Source organism: Mauremys mutica, chromosome 1, assembly GCF_020497125.1.
Source record: "Mauremys mutica isolate MM-2020 ecotype Southern chromosome 1, ASM2049712v1, whole genome shotgun sequence".
NCBI classification, from domain to species: domain Eukaryota; kingdom Metazoa; phylum Chordata; order Testudines; family Geoemydidae; genus Mauremys; species Mauremys mutica.
In genome coordinates this window covers 159,167,748-159,188,667 of record NC_059072.1, presented here as the reverse complement: position 1 = coordinate 159,188,667, position 20,920 = coordinate 159,167,748, and the positions used below count along the sequence as shown (strand labels likewise).

The window sequence follows — 20,920 nt, the reverse complement described above, 5'->3', positions numbered from 1 at the left end:
TAACATCAGCTTGTCTGGGACACTTCCCAGAGGCAGAGCATAATACAAAATACAGACAGTACAGAGCGAATACTTATAACTTCAACTACAAAATGATACACAGACATACCGACAGCATAATCATAACCAGCAACCCAGAACCTGGTCTTAGACACCTTATATGACCCCCTTTACTTAGGATTTGGTGCCACTACAGGACCTTGGTTGCAACCCATGTTCTATATGGTCCCAATTTATATCAATAACGTCACAGATGCTTGCAACAGCGTTAGCAATATACAATGCTGATCTGCCTTCCCAGGGGACTCCCTGAGGGAGGGGGCCTTGGGGTGTGACAATAGAGCTGGGCAGAAAGCTACATCCTACCCTAGGAAAACATTCTAGATTTTGAAAAATGTTCTTGGCCCAAATCAGGACAGTCAAAATCTCAAAAATGTTTGTTCAGATACACCAGAAAAAAATTGTAGTTTGGGTCAATCAAAAGTTCATTTTTAAACTTTTTAAAAAATATATTTTTACTACATTTAGCTCATATCTCACAATAACATCATTGTGAACCAGAAAACTGGATTTTTTTTCTTTCAAACATGTCAAAATGGGGCATTTCAAGAATTTCAAATCTTTTTTTCCCAAAATTGCTTTGAATTGAGAAATTCAGCAAACCCCCACCCTTTCTCACAAACACTTCTGGTTTCTACAAATTGCCCTTTTTTCAGTGGGAAAAACAGTTTCACTGAACAATTCCCAACAGCTGTACTGCTGCCTTGCTCTTCCCTGGGGTACACAGAGGAGCACTAAAGGAGCTTCAGACAATCTTTGCAGTTTCAAAAGGAAAAGGAACTATTAGCTCACCCAGTCTAGCTGCCCTTGGCCACTACAGGATTGTTTCTCACTGGATACATTTGCTAGTGCTTTGTCTAGTTTGTAAAAGACCCAAATAAAGAGGCTCCAACCACCTCCCAGGGACCTGATTCCACAGGATAAGAGATGTCAGTGTCAGACCCCATATTTCTTCTTCATGTTAAGTGTGTGTGTTCTAGCCTCGTCTTCAGTTGTGTAAGCTTGTTTGCCAAGCTAAATCTCATCTTGCGATTTTCTGTCCATGTTTCTAATCTCTCTAGGTCCCTTTGGGTTATATCTGGTCTCTCTTGCAGCTCCTCCCTGTTTAATGTCACGTGCACATACACTGTTCCCCACTCTTTCAGATTCTCTCTCGCTCCCTCCTTTTGCAGAGCCAATAAGGAGGCCTAGACTGAGAAAATACCAGCCCAAAGAGCTGTAGTTCCCTCCCCTCCATCTGGTGGGAAAGATTGTACTACTGCCTGGAGAGCTCATCTCCCAGGCAGGAAGGAATGAGGCAGTCATTAACAGTGTCTCTTATTACAAGTGCGGATCCTATATTTACTAGACCCCCAAAAGGGGATCTTATAATGCTGCAGCCCCTCCCAAGAGAATGTAGCTCATGCTTCCTCCTTCTTCTCTCCCTGGTGCTTGCTGTCATCAATATTTGAAGCAGATTCTCCCTTTTCTCACACAGGGTGGGGCCTATGTTCTTTTTCTTCATGCTACTCAAAGTTACTCCTCACTGTGCCACATACAGAGAGGGAGCTGTCCTTGAGAAATCAATGGCACTGCTACAAGCTGGCAAGAAGCATGAACTCCAGTACACAGGGGATAATAAGGTAAATAAAACAAAATCCCAGTAAAGAAATGACAACACTATAATGCGGGGGAGGGGGGGACTTTACTGTGAAAAGGAAAAATAGGATCTGAGGAAGGAAAGAGTTAAGGTTTAGTAATAAACATTGATTGATAAACCAATTCCCCACCTCCCCATACTCTCAAACTCCAGATCCCTCCCTGGTACCTTCCTAACTTGGATGGCCTGGCTGATGCTGTGTGGCCCATGACATAGTGTTGCATCACTGTAGCAGTGGCCAGCTTAAAATAAAATACCTTTCTTGTTATTCCCCGCTGGATGCAGGGTCCTCTCTTGACTTCAACTGGGCGCACTGGTCCGTAATCTTCCTAGGGTCTTGCCTGACTCTCAGCAGCTAGTGCCAGATCACATCTGTCTCTGTGGGTGGTGGACATGCCTGATTGGTGCAGCAGAGCTCAGAGCAGTGCAAAAACTCCCTGAGTTGTGCTCTCACCCTCTTCCAAAACCTAATTCTCTGTGCAAAGTCAGGCTGTCCCCGCCCCAGCTCACTTGCTGCTTGGCATGTCATTGGTCCAGTGCTTGTCCAAATCACCCTGTAAAAGCTTCTTTACTGGCCCCAGCAGGAACATCTAGGGGTTCTCAAACTGGGGGTCACAAGGTAGTTACATGGGGGTCAAAAGCTGACAGCTCTATGGGGCTGACAGCCCTGAGCCCCCATTACATTAAATTACTCCCACGCCCATATTTAACTTATTATGGGGGGGTCACACTCAGAGGCTTGCTATGTGAAAAGGGGTCACCAATACAAAACGTTTGAAAGTCGCTCTAGTTCCTGATCTAAACAGAAAACTCCAGGGCAGTCAAGATAGTTAAAACATTCATTAGCACTAGAGATTCTCAATTAAAAAATTTAAAATATACAGTTCTTATAAGACCCCAAGAGTCAAATTCATTGCTGGTATAATACCAATGACTTGGCTCGAGTTACACCCTGGATGTAGCTTTTACACTTAGAACAGAAGGTTAGAACAGAAGTAATTCATGCAACTATTTATGCCTTTAAAATCCTACTGATTAACACTCAAAATGGCACAAAATGCTACCTTTTGAGATATCAAAACTATATCCCTGAGATGGAATAGATCCTGCTAACAGCATCATAGCCGTCAGATAATTAATTCTAGTAATTGACCGTGGAGCTTTTGCAAATCCATTGAATAAATATGAACAAATAAGGCACCATGACTAGTGGTTACAGCAGGTGACTGGGAGTCAGGAGTCTTCAGTTCCATTCAGTGACAAAGCTGGGGCTGGCTATGCAACTGTGGATAAGCCATTTCACCTCTGTGCCTCAGTTTCCTCATATGTAAAGTGGGGATATGATGACTGAGATTGTGAAGCTTAACCCATTAATGTTTGTAAAGTGCTTTGCCCTTCCTTAGCTGCTGCCAGCTGAGGATCTCAAAATATTCCCGTACCAAAAGTTAATTTAGAATGTAAGTATATTTTCCCCCTATATAAAAAGGCAGCAGCTCCTAATACAACTTCATTAGATATGTTTTCACCTGCCTCCAAACAGATATTTTGCATCACAGCTACCACCTGACTGATCATCTCCTACGGCTTGTTACCAACCAGCTGATGTTAACTAGATGACCAGATGCCTTTTTCAACATCTTACTAGGGCTAATCTCAAACAACTTATTGGAGAGTTCAGCAATTACATTAGAATGCAGCCAGGCATCCCTATAGGAAGTTGAATCCCATATTGGAAAGCACCAAAAGGTCCTCAGGCAGTCAGATAAGTGACTGAACATTGTGGCTATAAGTGTGAAGGGTAGCTAACTTGTGCTACAGTGCCCCATGCTGCAGTCAGAGCATGACTGTGTGACTGCTAGCCAGATACCACCCTGTGGCTTTAGACAATTAGCTAGTTTGCGCCTCCTCTCACCCCCCCTAAAATAATGGCTAATGCTCAGAGCAGGGAAGATGGTTTCACCCACTGACTAGAAAGGGAGCATGGGCCTGGAGGAGCTAGCTGAAGCTATGGTAGGTGTCACCCTGTATGGTAGCAGTTTGATCTGAAATGTAAGATGGCAGCATACGGAAGCAGCAGCCAACACTATATACTAGAGTCACTTCTTACATCAGGATTATAATTTAGTCTGTCCAGCTATGAAGTGGCTGTTCCATATTAATGGCACTGAGGTGACAGGTAAGTGCATAATGCTATTCAGCCCCAGTACAAGTATGGACATTTGTGTCCCTAGTGCTTCTATTTGTGCTGTACCCCAGCAGCAGTTCAAAGCTGCTCTCTTTACTGTACAAGGTATACCTGTACCCTCATGGTGTAACAAAGTGAAAAGCCCATAGGTACACAGTTAAAAAAAATGGATTATCTCCATAGGAGGGGAGGTCCTTAACCTGCTGCATATGATCCATGTACATGGTGCAGCATGAGCACCACATGTGCTTCAGAGCTTGTGAAGCAACAGCTGCTTATTAACTAGACTCTATTGGACTATTGCATTGTGCTGTCAGACAATTAGAGACAGGGGAACAAAGGTGCTGGTATTGCCCTTTCTCCTGGGCTGGCCAGTTGCAAAGAGGCTCTCTGCTTTGCTCCAACTTAAAAGTTCAGCTACTCAGTGACTGCCACTGCTAGAACACCTTCCAGCCAGCATTAATAGACTTGGGCTGCTGCAAGACTATATACTCTTTGTTCTTTACTGAGGAGTAGGTTGAGATAGAGCAGATCATGGTAATGCAGAGTAGAGGCAGGACTAGAGCCTGAAAGTCCTAGCACACACATCCTTTAGACTGTGACAGATAACTAAGAGCAAACAGAGCACAGCAGAAGAGCTAGGAAACTGTACCCAATCTTTTAGTTGGGGAAAAAAAAAGCCTGCCTTCTCTTTAACTGCAGCTGTGTCCCTTTAGTTGTCTTTAATAGGCCTCTAGTGTCTCCTCAGCGAGGGGTGGCAGGGTCTGAGGTTATCCAGCCTGTGTATTCCTGTACTAGTTTAATTCTTCTGCTAGAACAATGGCAGGTGTCTTAGCTCAAGTCATTAGCTCTTTCCAAGTCCATGGTGTTTATTAGAATAAGTTTACCCATGTGTAGCTATAGCACCTCTCTTTGTTGAGAACTTAAATGTAGACAAGGAACAGAAAGCCTTAACTCTGAACTATGAGCCATCTGTCACCTAAATGCAGAGTTACATTTAGACTTTTAAGCAGCTTCAGCTGTTTGTCTTAAGCAACAATAGCACCAGTGCCTGGGGATTTTGGCATATACAGAGGCAACATAGAGGTCAGAGGCTGTATCAGTTCTTAGCCCAATAGGGAGCTGGAAGAGGCAAGCAGCAAAGTGGCCTGAACACTGTGATTCAAGTCTCTAGGACCTCCCCTTTCACTCTGAAAAATGAACTACAAGAGCTAGTTTTAAATATGATTGTCACACTTTGAGTCAGACTAGAAGTCAATAATTGCAGTAGCATTTTAGTCTAAAACCCCTCTAGTACTATTGGAGTAAAGTTAACTCCTCAATAGCATTAGCATCATTAGACTGAAGGCTAATCTTGGGGGTCAGTGTTATTAGCTACATCAATGCTCAAGCCAGTCAAGGATAAAATGAAGATCTGCCTGATCAGCTGCAGACAGCATCTCATTTTGCTGAGATAATGGGTTGATCTTTGGTCATTACTATTCCTTATTCTCTCTCCTACTCTGAACTTACAGCCCTGGGGAGAAAAGTGCTTTACTTCTATTCAGAAAGTCAGGCAACACCATCAACAGGTCATAGCAGGCTGACTAGACTAGCCACAGTGACAGATATGAACACAGGCACACTATTATCTTGGGGTGGTCCAGATGAAAGCTTGCAGAATATGTACAGCTCTTTGCATCAATATAGCCTGTGTGTTTCACCAGGGGATCGAAATGCAAAAGTCTGGCTATGCTGATGCCCTATGGTGGCCAGTTTTCAGAGACATGGTAAGAGGGAGGAACTTGTTTTACTCATGTTCAGGAGGCTGAACAACAAAGAATTTAGGCTTATGAAGTCTGACTTTATATAGATTCAGCATCTTCCTCTTGATTCAACAAGTGAATAGGGTTTTTGGGCCTAGGGCCCTCCTACTAGGCTTGCATTTAGTAGGGACCCATAGGACTGATTGATCATTCTTATACCCAGTGACCTATACCATACTCAACATAGCTTTGTATATTTAGTGAATAAACATCTGTAGTGAGAGTGCACAATGTGGTAACTTGTAACTGCTAGCAAGACACTGCTTTTGCTAGAAGGGCTCTGAGCAAAGTACAGACAGCAGCCTTTAGATAGGCTGGCATGCTGAGGCTCAGAGATGTACAGCCTTCAATTCTCAGAGCAGGGGTTTAAGGCTAAAAACCCCCATGAGACAAGGAGGCTGGTGGTTAAAGGGGCAGTTACCCCAAAGCTGAGAAGCTGGCAATAATTAACAACTCCAAGCTTCCACCACCCCACTGCATAATTATTGTGTGCATGCTCCACTTCCTCCATACACAGACCCAGGCTGCTTCTCTCACTTTGATACAGGACCATGGAAGTTCTCCAGGCCGGAGCTCGCACAGCCCCATTCTGACAAGTCCTGGGACAGCATGACTGGCTTTTCCTGCATGGGCATCTGGGTGAAGAGGGGGCTGTTTGTCCTTTCAGTTAGGGTGTAGAAAGCTCACTATCTACTTGAGCAATCCAAGAAGTCTGACAGCAACTTAGTCCAAGTCAAGCATGTCCAACTGGTGGGGTGAAGGAGATAGAAAACCTTTAGTATGGGGCAAGATGAGAACTCTTTGAAAGTATGAGACTTCTTGTTCCAGGTAAGACACATGAAGTATGTCAAGCTGCCACTCCTTGGACAGTTCTATTCTGCCTGCCACAGCGGGAAACATGTTTATTTTGCTCTATATCCCTGTAGGTTTGAAAGCCCCCTGAGTATGCAGGTCTTAAGGCTAGGAAGTGCTGACAGTGGAGCATGCTGCACCCTAACCAAATCCATGAAGTGTGCGCACTAGTACAGAGTCCACAATTCAGTGGAAAGAGACCAGCACTTCTGCATGAAGTTACATGTGTCCCTTACAACAGGGCCAAACATGAAGGACCCTCTTTCTTCCCCCAGTAAGAACCAGATCCAAGCCATAATTCCTTCATATACTTTTATTCAGGGGTTCTATTCTTTTGAATAAGTGTTTGCCTTTGCCAATACTTTACTCCAATGAAAATCAGAGCAATAGTGCCAGCTCCTGCTACAACCACCGTCACTCGCTCCCATTCCTGGGACAGGAGATCTCCAGTCCATTGGGAGCCTGAAAAGGAGGAGAGGATGGTCAAGTAATAGTTTGGGCAAAGGTGATCTCTATGAATAATCCACCACCAAAAGGTTAGTTTATCCACCAAATGGTAACTAGATTCCTGCTCTATTTCCATTACTGGAAGTGCCTGGGTATAGTATTGCAGTTAGTTTAATCTGTACCTATAGCCACTAGAATCTAGAAGGTGGAAGAGGCATTAATGCTAAGTAAATTAGCAAACAGAAGGGTGCTAACTTAACAGTTTAGAGATTAGCTTGCAAGATTCTTAGTTATTGCACTGCTCTCAACTCCCCCAAAGCTGAGTTTTAACAGACAGAGTCCCAGTTTGCTAGTCCCACCCAAGGAAAGGCTTGTGGATCCTCCGATTTAAGGCCACCAGCTCCTTCCCTATGGCACAAAGGGAGGGGATTCAACCCTTGCTCTCATATAGTGAAGCACCTCACCACCTTGCATCTATAGTCCCATTTCTCCTGTGGTATAAGTGATTTAGTTGGGCTGGTCCTGCTTTGAGCAGGGGCTTGGACTAGATGACCTCCTGAGGTCTCTTCCAACCCCAATCTATGACATTGCAGGCAGTCTGAGCATTAGCAGAAAGGAATGGAAAGTTGTGTTACTCAGCAGGCCAATACTCCATTGGTGAACCCCAAACCCTAGACTGGTTGTTCCATGAAGACATCAGGGTGTGTCATATTGACACTCAGGCTTTTGTTCTACTCTAGGAGTCATAAAACAGTTCTAAACAGTATAATCCAGGTCCTAGTTTTCCCTTACAGCACTTGTCTTCCAAGTTAGATGTTTAGCAGGTTCATTACAATTAAAAGCCTGCAGTAAGCATGACAGGTCTAGTGATTGGGTCCCCAAAGGGAAGGAGCATCACCATTTTAGTGCCACAATTTCCACACATCTGGACAGCCTCAACTCATCCCCAAAGTCATGCCCCAATTCTAGGTATTTGTAGCACTCCAGTATTACCACTGAATAAACTGGGACAACCAGCACCTCCTCCATTTACTACCTTTCTGTCCAAAGGTCTGATCTACTTCAGTGTTCTGGAAGTCCACAGGTCCTTCTGTGGTCACCAAGTTCCTTGGAGCATTTTCTGAAGCCTGCTTATCAGGAGTTCTTCTTGCTGTTTGGAGACAAGGAGATGTTTGTATCCAAGAGAGTGTGGTGGTTTTCACACTTGTTAGTAAGACCCTGTACACCCCCATCCTACTCTAGGTCTCAGGCCTTGCCTCTCCCATCCTGTTTCTCACCTTATGCAGGTTTTCCATGCTGCCCATATCTAGGGCATGGCTTTCTGTGTTTGTTCAGACCATGACTCAGTCATCCTCAACACCCATCACTGCAATACCAAGAATGAGCCTCCAAATATTTCTCACTGCCAACTAGCTCTTCTTGTGTATTGTTTTAGTATCTCCAGGGCAGGGAGCCTTTTAGAGTGCAATGCCAACACTTTTGGCATTAAGTGACCTGTGTCAGATTTAGCCTTAAACTCTCCTGAAGCTCCTCACTTTGGAGGGAGATCAGTTATACCCCTGAGACAATATTATAATAAAATAATAATAATCTCTTAGAACTGGAAGGGACCTTGAAGGGTCATCAAGTCCAGTCCCCTGCCTTCACTAGCAGGATGAATTTTTTGCCCCAATCCCTAAGTGGCCCCCTCAAGGATTGAACTCACAACGCTGGGTTTAGCAGGCCAATGCTCAAACCACTGAGCTATCCCTCCCCCGCCCCCCCCCCCCAACTAGTTATCCCAGTACCCATAGATACCCCTTCCTTCCAAGGAAGTGACCTTGGCATTTCTCCTTGGACCCAGAACATCAGTCTTCCCCTCTCACTAGGGGAAGTTAAAAAGCCATGTTGCTCAACTAAGTTATTTTCAGCCCACAATGACCTTGGGAAATAAAGGCACAAGACCTTTGACGCCCTCCATCCTCAGAGATGGTTGTGCAAGCATTGGTGCCTCTGGACCTATCCTGAAGTCAGACATATAGCTCTTACCTCGTGTCTCAGGGCAGCGAGCTACACAGGATTCCATTGCAGATGGAACACAGGCTGAAGCACTGCAGTGAAAGTAGACCTGCAAGAGAAGATGCAGAGGGAGACTGAAAAAAACCTCCGGATGAATTTTTAGCTAGTACCCATAAATTAATGCTCTGCAAAGTAAGCAACCAAGTCTCCCCTAATTGCCCCTGGGAAACCAGAACCTACTGAAGGGGTGAGGAAGTAAAGACTGTTCTAAATATTTAACATGAGGGGTTGGAACAGCAAGGTATCTGGATCCAAATAATAGTTCAGTGTCTGGAGTGAAGGAGACTGGCTGCTAAACTAGCAGTCTCAGCTCATTGAGAATTAGGACATCTGGATAGGCAGAAGCCACCACAACCACCTTGAATTTTGGTTCAGAGCTTGGTAGACCTTGCAGTGCTGGGAAGGAGGTGCAGGACCCAAGACTAATGCTGAAAGACCAGTGAGGAAGCCTTCCTAAATTAATTCTGTAGTGTTGTCAGGGAGGGGTAATAGATTAAACATGATTCTACCATGTTTTAACTTCAGTATGGGGGGTCTTTCTTAGAAAGACCAACAAGCCTTACACAGGCTCTGAAACAAGGCACTTCAACCTGTATGGTGCTTACCGGTCCACTGAGTGCCTTCTGGGAGGCAACATCCACAAAGGTGAAAGTGCTGATGATGAAGTGCTGGTAATGTGATGGAAATTGCAGCCCTGAAGCAGCTTCCACAGGGATAAGCTCTGTTTGGTAGTTGTCACCTGTGTATGGACACCTGAGAAAGAAGCTGCAGTGAGACAGGAGCCCACTAGTAGCCTTCCACAACCCCATACATTTCTTGAACAAGTCAGTCACTTACCCATCCACCAGAATGGGCCACTGTGGCTGCTGCATGGGATTAGTGCTTGGGGTGGCCCAGCATTGGTGCAGAACCAAAACTAGGCTTGGGTCTGTTCTCTGCAGGATTCGGACCTCCATGTAGACTGGATCCCGCAGAAGTTTCACCACAGGATAGTCACTGTTGACATAGTATCTATTATACTGTTGGTCTGTAGGGCAAGAGAGTTAGTCTGTTAAGTGAGAGCGAGAGCATCAGGACAGAGAATTCTGTCTCGTTAGAATCATGAGTTACCACAGTGGACCCTATAAACACTCAGATACGGGGAGCTTTGCACAGGAATTGCTATTTCAGATCAGACCAGTGCTCAAACTAATCCAGAATCCTGTCTGACAGTAAGTAACACTAGATGCCTCAGTAGTGGCTAGCTATGGAAAAATATTCCATAAGGGCAAGAACTCCAGTAAACTGAGGAAGAGATGACCTTTTACAGTCAGTAAAGAGAAAGCATCTGCTATGCAACTCACAGAAGAATTTGCAAGAACTTGGACATCAGGTGATCACAAAACCATGCTAGTTTTTGGATCTTTAGACCCTAGGAAAATTGGTAGTAACATTACCTTGGACCTGCATCTCCCTGCTTCATGTACTTAGTGTTGCCATCTCAATACTCTTAAGACTTGAGACAGCAGCAGCTCCCTATAGAGTTACCACCTGTCTCCTATGGGATTGAGAACTTGGTTTTCCCACCCCCAAGCTGGTTGTTGGCAATAAGTTCTCTAGAAAGAGTACCCAGGCATGGTGGGCCCAAGCATTTTAGCCTCTAAGGCTGATGTCACAATTACCTGTGGCAATCCTCAGCTCCAGAGTGAGGGGGCCATACTGAGTGGCTGGAGGAGGTGGTGGCAAGGTGAAGACTTGCACGTTGAGTGGGAGGAAGTCCCCAGTGGAGTAGCTGCAGCTGACATGGAGCCTGGTGTGCACAGGAAGAGTCAAGTGAGTGTTTTATTCCCCTTAGCAGCCAGCTAGTCCCATACTGCACATCTCCCTGCCCCAGGAAGGAATCACCTGATCATCAGGCTCACACTAGAGCATCAACTAGTCATATATAAGAAAAGGTTCACAAGCAATTTCAGGAGTCTTCTCTAAGTTAGAAGAGTTACAGCTACAAGTGAGATCAAATGCATCAGGAGGCGATATGGGAAGGTTTGTAAGTCCTCCCTGCCATAGTTTTAGTCATCTTGTCAGGTAAGGCAGGCTACTTGGTCATCCCAAGCCCATCCCAGCAGCCAGTCAGCTGCGCACACACCAGGGTGTTGGTCCTGTTCCTCCCACCTCCCTGCCACCCATAGTCTACCTAAGGGGGACTCTACACAAAAGGTTTGATGCAATGCCAAGCATTATTTACACCAGTCTAGTTACATTGTTATTCCCTCCATTAGGGACTTATTTCTGTCCAAAAGTAGCTTCTGTTAAGCTGGTCACTTGGGAAGGGTTTAAGCTGAATTGTCAAGACAGTGTCCATACAGGGTTCCTCTAAACCCTGTATCCAGGGGATTAGTAGTAGCCCTCTGCAGAGGGGAGTGTTGTGGCTAGGAAGTCCCTTCCTAAACGTGCAGGCTGAGATCCACTCCACCTGCAGATTTCTGCTAATATTGTTCTGAAGGGTAGAGTCTTGTCAGGTTATCAGTGCTCTGTACATCAGAGGGGCAGAAGAATCTACAACATCCTTCCCATACAGGCCTCCGCAGAGCTTAACAGGCAGAAGTACCTGAAGGTGCTGTCCCGGGTGACTGACCCAGTGCTCCAGCTTCTCACATCTCTGTCTGCCACGAGCTGATTCTCATACACACCCAGGTCTCCAGCTCCCTGTACAGAAGGGGATTAGCATTAGTCATTGCAAGGACTTGAGGGGTATTGTCCCATTTGGGACAAACTTGGAATTCTTGAGTATCCAGCTCTGCCTTTTGGCTCTTGCCTAAAGCAGAGATGCAAGTTAGTGGTGAGAGCAACCTGAGCCAGAGATAAGGGGTGATTTGCTCCCCTAGATGCTCAGTTATGAGGGAAAGCAGAGCCATTCCCTTTCATTCTCAGAAGTGGCTACTTCTCATTCACCCATAGACACTCTTTCCTAGGTGTCCACCTTTTCACTCTTTTCTAATTGAATTTCAAATAGCCATACAAGCTCTTGATTAAAGAACTAGTTTATCCCACTCAGATCCTGACAAGAGGCAGCAAAGACCACCACCCAGAGAGGAGAAGACATGGTGTTCAGGGAAGACTCTTCCTTTCCTGCTACCCTCTTACCTGTAAAGTGGTTCCACAAGCAGAGAGTGGGAATCTGTACAGGACAAAGGTATTACTCTTGGCCACAGGGATACAGCTGCTGCCATGCCCACTGACCAGATGCATAGAGTCCAGGATCAGTGGTGGCAAAGTCACATCTCTAGAAACTGCTATGGAGAACTGACCATCAGTTGTACACTGTACTGTCACTGAAAGTGAAGCAGCAGAAAGGCTTGGTTAGACCCCCATATGGCAAATGCTGCCATCTTGTCCCTCAGCAAGCCTCTCTGCAAACAGATTCTCTCTGTAGCATCAAGCAGGCAGAGCCAACCTTAGCTTTCCCAAAACAGATGGTGCCCAAAAACATAGAGGGAGCAAGTCTTTGCTCTTGAAATATTGATCCCTTTCAGATGAGAAAGGATGCAAGCTGGCCAACAATGACCTCTATTTCTGCAGTTGGTGTTGGGAGAATAAATATGATGGTCCCCACACAGCTCTTCAGAGCAGGGATTGTGTTCTCTTACACAGTTGTACACCTCCCTCAATGAGCTACCAGTTTTAACTGAGGCCTGTGGAAGATATGCACCAAACTCACTCACCTTGGATTTTTTGTATTGGTGTCATCTTGCTAGTCATGTGACACCTACAGGCATGCCTAGTGCAGTGGTGTGATGGCAGGTTTACTTGGGGGAGGAGAGGAACAGTTTTGCTGATCCACCCAAAGTTACCAAAGCCAGCTCCAAAGCTCTCATTTCTAGCCCTTCAAGGTTTCGTTAGTCAGGAGATCAATCATTCCCATGAGGGGGATGGAGCCAGCCAGGAGTTTTAAACAAGGAAGTCTCACTCAGTTTAGGGTCTGACATTTATAAGCCTGACCCTGGCTGTGTAGAGGTAGTACAGGTAGTCCTTACCCATATACAAACTATGCAGCTGCACAGGGCATCAAGAAATTTGTGGCACCAAATTGCCTCAAGTTTCCTGGTGCCCTGTCCAGCTGCATGCTGCTCCAGCTGGATCCCATGGCCAGCTGAGCTGGTCAGAAAAGCTGCCCCTGCTCCACCCCTTCCCCTGAGCTATGTCCTGGGGGACTGCAGCAGGGGTTGGACATGCCCTGCCCTCACCAGGTGGTAGGAAGTGGAGCAACTTGGACCCAGCCCACTATGCTGGCTCCCAGCTGTGTGAACTATTTGTGCTGGGGTGGTTCCCCCCACCCCAAGTCTGGGAGCCAGGGGAGCAGAGTGGAATGGGCTGCGTCACTCCACTTCCTGCTGCCCTGTGAGTGTGGGGTCAGGCCTGCCAGGCAGCAGGAAGTGGAGTGACCCAGCCCCAACCTGTTTCACTTTGCCAGCTTGTGCTGGGGGTGGTTTCCCCCAGCCCCCTGATGCTTGCTCCTGCCCACCACAGACCTTAGGAACATCCTCCCTGCAGAGACTCAAGGATGCCCCTCCATGGAGACCTTGGGGAGCCTCTTGTCCTCCCCCACAGGGGGGCTTCATAGGGCACCACAATGTCTAAGGACTGCTCTGGGGGTAGTTTAAGGCAGCAAGCTATCAAGGAATGCCTGCTAGGTGTTAGGCCACTCAGACAGGCCCTCCAAAGTTAGTTGGGAAAGTTCACTAGCAGCAACAGTTATGAAAGTCAGCAAAGCATGGATTATGGTCTGAAACTTTAGGTGTGGAGGAAGGACAGCTCTATGCCCTCTGATGGGGTTTGCATACAAGAGACCTAGCATTTCATCCAGAATCAGTTCTTTTTCTGAAACATGGGATGTTCTTCCACATCAGTTTAGAAACTTGCTGAGAACCACCAAGTTTACAATGGTTGCTTTTAGGGTTGTGGAATTCACAACTGGACTTGAAAATTGCAATACTGAATTTCATGGCCTCAAACATTCAGAAGCCTAGAAAAAGGCCCACATCACAGAAACAGATTCACAAGGCCAAGCTAGGTGCTTCAGCTCTCTATATGAGGAGAGCTAGGCACCCAAGAACGCAATCCACAACAAGCAGCATGCTAGGCAAGGAGCTGCCCAAGCTAACCCATGGGAGTGTGAATTTGCTAAGCCCTGCCCACTTCTCAGGAGTGAGTCACTAAATCCAGGCTGCAGGGAGGCTGGATTTCCATTTATACACAGTGGAACAGCTTCAATGAGAGAGGCTGAGGGAGCCCCCCATTAGAATATCCCACTGCTCAGAGGTTAAAGCACGCCGAATTCAGAAACCCCTGTGCAAATCTTCTACCTCTGCTAGTGAGGGGCAATTGAACCTGGCTCTCCCATATCCCAGGTGAGTGCTCTAGCCAGAGGGGTGAGAGCTTGGTGGGCAGCACCACCACCTCCAGCCAGACTTTAATGGGGCCTGATCTGATGGGCACACTCAGAGGTGAGTCACTACCAGGTCAGCCCCCACATGGGTACATTAGAGGGCCAAATACCTGTCTTGCCCTGGTTTGTGTACCATTCTAGGGTTCTGGTGAGAGACTCGCCACTGGAACCTGGATATGCACACTGCTGCCTCATCTTAGAACAGGGTCTCAAACTGGGGGTCAGGACCCCTCACAGGGTTGAGGCTATAACATGGGGGAGGGGGGGTCATGAACTCAGCCTCCAACCCAAACCCTGCTTTGCCTTCAGTATTTATAATGGTGTTAAATATATTTTTTTTAAAAAGTGTTTAATGTATGAGGTGTCACTGAGGCTTGCTATGTGAAAGGAGTCACCAGTATAAGAGTCTGAGAACCCCTGAGGTGGAAGGAAGCACCTAGGGAATTTACTTTTGGAAAAAACCTCAGGCACCAAGCGACATTGGGTGCCTATAGAGCTCAGGGGACATTGTGGGTTTAGTGTTCTGGTTCTTGAACACAAGCCATTAGACCAGATCTGGATGTTGAGACAGCTATCCCAATTTAGCATGCAACAGTTCTACTTGTGAAATTAATCCCCTTCTCCAATTTAAATGGAGGATCAAAAGATGGGCAAGCAGTTGGTTAAAGGGGAAGCTACAAGTTATGCTGAAAGGTGAACAGCCAACCTAGAGGGCAGTGAATAGTAGAGGAATAGAAACAGGATTAAATTTAGTAGTGCAAAGCAGAAGTTGGGACTAACAAGAATTTTTGCTATAAACTGTGGACTTATCACTTGGAAGCAACAAAGGAGGAGACCCCCAGGTGTATTAGTCAGCCTGTGCTCAACCATGAGCTGCCAGTGTGATATGGCTGTGGAAAAAAAAATTAATGGAATCCTAGGATGCATCCAGTGAGGTATTTCTAGTAGAGAAGGGGAAGTTATTGCCATTATACAAGGCACTGATGAGGCCTCATCTGGAATACTGTGGCAGTTCTGGTCTCCCATGTTTAAGATGAATTCAGACTGGAACAGGTAGAGAGAACGGTTTCTAGGATGACCAGAGGAATGGAAAACTTGCCTTATGGGAGGAGACTTATGGAACTTTATTTAGCCTAACAAAATGAAGGCTGAGGGGAGAATAATATTTCTAGAGAAATCAGAGGGATAAATAGCAGGGGGAGATGGTTGAGTTATTCAAGTTAAGGTCAATGTTGGCAAAAGACTAAGTGGATATAAACTGTCCATCAACCAGTTTAGATGGAATTAGGCAAAGGTTTCCAGCTTTCAGAAGAGGGAAGATTTGGAACAGCCTTCCAAGGGGAATAATAGGGGTGGGAGGAAAAACCCAACCTTAACTGGCTTCAAGACTGAGCTTGATAAGTTTATAGAGGGGATGGTATGAGGACTACCTACAATGGTTTAAGATCTATTGCTAATAGCAATTGCAGATGTTCCACCTCTAGCTGTTGAGGTAGGACACTAGATTGGAGGGCTTAGAGTTACTGCAGAAAATTCTTTCCCAGGTGTCTGTTTAGTGCAGAGGTTCTCAACCCATTTACCATTGTGGGCTGCATACAATACCAACACTATGGCAAGGAGGATGTCACATGGGCTGCAACTCTGTGCAGATTGGGCTGCAAGCGGCTCACAGGCCACAGGTTGAGAGCCACTGGTTTAGTGGGTCTACTCACATGCACTAGGTCTAACTCTGAGGTCCTGACCCAGTTTGAGAACCACTAAGTGGGTCACAACCTTATTTTAGTTAGGTCGCCAGGGCTGGCTTTAGACTTGCTGGGGCCCAGGGCCAAAGCTGAAGCCTGAGCCCCACCACCCAGGGCAGGAAGCAAGAGGGCTTCAGCCCCGGTGGCAGGACTCAGGTTGCAGGCCCCCTGCTAGGAGGGCAAAGGCCAAGGGCTTCACCTCATGTCCAGGGTGATGGGGCTCAGGCTTCAGTTCCCTCTCCTGGGTCATGTAGTAATTTTCATTGTCAAAAAGTGGGTTGCAGGGCATGAAGTTTGAGAACCCGCAGTCAGCCAATTGCCATGTGGTGTCAGGAAGGAATTTTCCCTGCATCAGCTTGGCAGAGATCCTAGGGGTTTTAAAAACTGTCTGCAGCATGGGGGCACAGGCACAGGCACAGGCACTTGCTGGTTTAAACTAACAATGATGGATTCTGTGTGACTTGAAGTGTTGATTTAAAGATTTGAGGACTTCAGTAAGTCAGCCAGAGGTTAAGGGGGTGAGTGCGTTCTGTGCCCTGCAAAGTGCAGGAAGTCAGACTAGATGATCATGATGGTCCCTTCTGGCCCTAAAGAAGGAGATGGTGCTAGCCAAATTCCAGTGGAGCAGCCTCATGGTAGCTCACAAGCCCTGAAGGTGGTATTCCCAACTACACTAGACACCTGGTTATGATGCTCAGATTCCCCTTGGGCACACCAAGATGTGCAGTTTAAATTCCAACCCACCTGTGTTGCCATAGTAACATGGAGCAACTGGGTCACCAAGGCTGTAGCAGCAGCCTTTTCCCTCACATTCTTCCTGAGAGACAGGAGGTGTGGCACAAGGCAGCCTGTCTGGGCGCAGAACAGCTGTGCACACACTGTTACTTGGAGCATCTAGAGCTGGAGAGAGGAGAAACATTGAAGTTAAACCAACCCACTTAGAACCATATAGGAGAGTGTCTCTTCTAGGCACTGGGGCAGCCTGTGTTTACTATACACCAGTCTGACCTCCCGTGTATTCTAGGGATACGGGACACTGCAGCCACTTGACTCTCTAAAGAGCACCCAACACTATCTGACATGGTGAACTGGCACACTAAAGGTACATAGTTTTGCCTCCCCCTCCCAGAGCAGCTTGTACAATTGCAGGCTGGGACATCAGAACCTAGAATTGTACCTGGCAAATGGATTGGGCATCTCAGTTCTTCTTCATGGAAAGATACTGTCCCAGTGTCATCTAGTCCTTCAATCCTGATAGTCATGAGGAAATAACCATTCTGCAGGAAGAGTGGATGGAAACCAAACTAAGGTTATTAGAGCTTTTCCACCCCTTGTCCTATCTCAAACAAGAAAGTGTGGGTATTTCCTCCCCCCCAAAAAATCATGAACTGCCTACCCATTTAAGTAGTATGGTTTGTTAGCCAGCCATACTAAAGCCCAGTCTCAGCAGAGTGGCTTTCAGACTTAGGATGTCTAGAACCATGAACATGTTCAAGAGTGCTTAGCAATCCAGAAGCGTGTTCCATTTCTCAGTGAGTCCTAACAGGTAGAACTTCTGAATGCTGGCTCCTAAAGTTGCAATTACTTCAGATACAATATGACCACTATGGCAGTTACATATTGACAATTACTTTGATGGTCTAAACGTCAATTGCCACTAACCAACAGCTGATAAGACATAGTATTGGTCTTTCCACCCTCACCACCATCCCTCCGAGCACCCAAATGGAGGAGCACACAAACTTTCAACACAGCTGTTCAGAGTTGTGGTATACAACCTTCTAATTTTTTTTTTAATATACAGACAGAGGAGCCTTCTTGCCTACTGCAGGAGTAGCTGAAAGCCACCTTACATGTTGGGTCCAGTTCTCACCTGGCTCCTGCCACAGACATTATGGAATTCATCTAATTTTCCACAGATGGAAAGGACAAGCAGGCTCTGCTTAATTCAGAGTCACTGCTCCCTCCTATAGACTTCAGGTGGGAGTCAAGTCTCATTTATACTGTAAAAAATAAGTCAAGAGTGACTGTTGCCATTAGCTAACATGCAGAAATCAGAAACAGGGCATTTGTTTGTATTTTGAGATAGATACTCCTTAATAGGAAGGAAACTCATCCAGATGAAGAGAGTTTTAAGCTTATTAAAAAACATTACCACCAACTTTTACAAGTGAGGAGTAAAATTCTAGTCATAGCAACTTCACACTTGTCCACTCTCTAGAGATCATTGCAATCAATGAAGAAACAATAGCATGGTAGAGAGCACCTTAAGTGGGAGAAAGAAGTTGGTAGGTCTTGGAGAAGCTTAACTTGAAGACACCAGAAGACAGTGATTAATTAAGAGAAAACTCTCCCCTTCTCTAGTTGGGAAGGTTTGCCTTTGGGTTTAAACCTCCATTTGGAATTGTTGAAGTGATTGCAGCCACATTCTTCCTCCTCATCCCACAACTCTTACTCCTCCCCACCCCCCACAAAAGAGACTAAACACTGTTCCCAATATCCAGAAGATAGGATCTCCTGGAAACTGTTGTGCATCCCTTTGCTATTCCTTACAGATGGAAGCGGCCCTACCTTCTTGACGAAGAAACACCCAGCGTAGGGAGCAGTGACAATCATTGAACCATCCTGTTTCCGAGAGATGAGGACACCACATGTAGAGTTGGACAGAGGATGAGGCTGTCCTTCCAAATCTAGGAAGGAAGGCTAGAGTCAGCAGGCAAGAGAGAATCCTATGAGACAAATATATCCCAACAGCTGAGCTACCCATGACTGCTCAGTGAGCAAACAGGAAGGACAGATTTACATACATGTTGGACTCAATTCTTGAACAATATGGAAGAGAGAAAGTGGTACTGCCCCTCACAGAAGGCTGCCTCAGTAAGTAGCCCTACAGAGAGCAAATTCTTCAATACTAACTAAGTAAAGAAAGGGTTTAGTGCCCTTCTGCATTCTAGCCCATGCAAGCTCATAAGATATAGAATAGCTACAGTTCTAGTCCAAGAATAGAAGACTCCACCCATTTGTGATCAAACAGGAAACCTTTGGAGAGAGCCAGGGCTTAGTGATTAAGCACAGAGCAAGAATCTGGAGCTTCTTAAGGCTCATGCTAGCTTGGATACACTGCCCCTCCACACACCCCAATTGTTACCTTAGGCAAGTCACTTTACTTATCAGCTTTTCAGTGCATACATCTCTGACATGGTGCTAATACCCTTTGAAATAGTGCAGTACAGTTCAGGTTTGTGGAAGCAGCTAGCATAGAAGCACTACATGAGTGTGAAGTGGTAGGTAGCTTGGCTTATGCTCTTCTAGCAGAGAGCCTCAACAGTATTAAAACAAAACAAGGAGCCCAGTGGAACCTTAACAACTAAGGGATTTATTCAGGCATAAGCTTTCACAAGTAAAAACCCACTTCATCAGATGCAACAATATTAGTCACCATGACACCTGCAAGGTGGGGATAGAGTACAACCCCTTAAAGGCAACAGCAATAGGCCAACATACTCCAAGGCCTTGCACCTGTGCATTGTGGGCTTGAATTCTCTTTGCAGCAGGTCTCCACTGGAGTCACAGGGCAGCAAGTGTAAAATGCTAGCTACCCTTTTGTCTTTATGGGCCAGAGTCTCCACTGGTATAAATCAGCTCATTTGAGCTTAGCAGAATTACACCAATTTATATCAGCTGAGAAGCTGACCTGCTTTCCTGTTGGTTATTTTCACACCCACTTTGCATAGTTACAAACTCTTCTACAAGGGGCAGATGCCTTGGGGCCCCAATGGGCTGCACTAAAGGCAGAAAAGGAGGAAGTAAGCATAAAGCTCCCTGAATTTTACAGAAGCAGCAAAGAATCCTGTGGCACCTTATAGACTAACAGACGTTTTGCAGCATGAGCTTTCGTGGGTGAATACCCACTTCTTCAGATGCAAGAAAGATACCCACGAAAGCTCATGCTGCAAAACGTCTGTTAGTCTATAAGGTGCCACAGGATTCTTTGCTGCTTCTACAGAACCAGACTAACACGGCTTCCCCTCCGATACCTGAATTTTACACTTATTCACCCAGCATTTATCTTCTAGCCAGATAAGAGGCAGCCTCATTCTATGTAATTCACTTACCCAGAGCACTCAGAAGGGAAATCATCTCAGGATGGTTTGTAGGAAGGGTTAACTGCAAGCTCTTCCAGCCACAGTCTAGTAGGCTATGGTCCCACACTAATACTGCATCTTTAAAGACACTAGGAGCCCCCCAGGCTAAAGAAAGGAAGCTACAGAACAACCAAACTAGACTTCCCCAAGAAGTCCCTAGCTGTTTTATTATTCCCATCCTCCTGTCTGGCCAGCAGCTCCTAAAGCACTTGCTCCCTAGGGAGCACTCTTATACTCTTCACTGAGCTGCAACTGGACAGAACAAAGATGGGTTTCCAACTCCAGGTGAGACTGCTACACCCTCCTGAGGAGGGCAGCCCCGAATCAATTCACACCTTGCACTCGCTCTCCTGTTTAAATTCTGATAGCACCTGCTCTGCATTTAGCCCCTTTTATTTGTTCTGAAATGACTTTTTTGAAATGCAGCCATATTTACTGAAGAAAAATAAACAGATTTCAAAATGGAAATGGAGGAGGCAGCATATGAAAAACCTATCCAGTGTCTTAACTGGGAGAGCCTAATGGTAAATGAGAGGCCCAACAAACTAGATGAATGCTAGGG

The 20,920-nt window shown here is 45.9% G+C and overlaps 1 protein-coding gene across 1 annotated transcript; it reads right to left on the bottom strand.

Annotated features, from left to right (window-relative positions):
* Positions 1-6,835: 6,835 nt before the first annotated feature.
* LOC123344347 (zona pellucida sperm-binding protein 4-like) lies at positions 6,836-20,574 on the bottom strand. The gene is made up of 12 exons (XM_044980465.1): positions 20,329-20,574; positions 18,785-18,903; positions 17,391-17,490; positions 16,958-17,113; positions 12,170-12,357; positions 11,634-11,731; positions 10,708-10,835; positions 9,884-10,073; positions 9,652-9,799; positions 9,017-9,095; positions 8,025-8,138; positions 6,836-7,003 (listed from the first exon to the last, which is right to left on the bottom strand). The coding sequence occupies exons 1-12, from the start codon at positions 20,534-20,536 to the stop codon at positions 6,855-6,857; spliced, it is 1,677 nt and encodes a 558-aa protein (XP_044836400.1). The 5' UTR covers positions 20,537-20,574; the 3' UTR covers positions 6,836-6,854.
* Between the last annotated feature and the right edge of the window lie 346 nt (positions 20,575-20,920).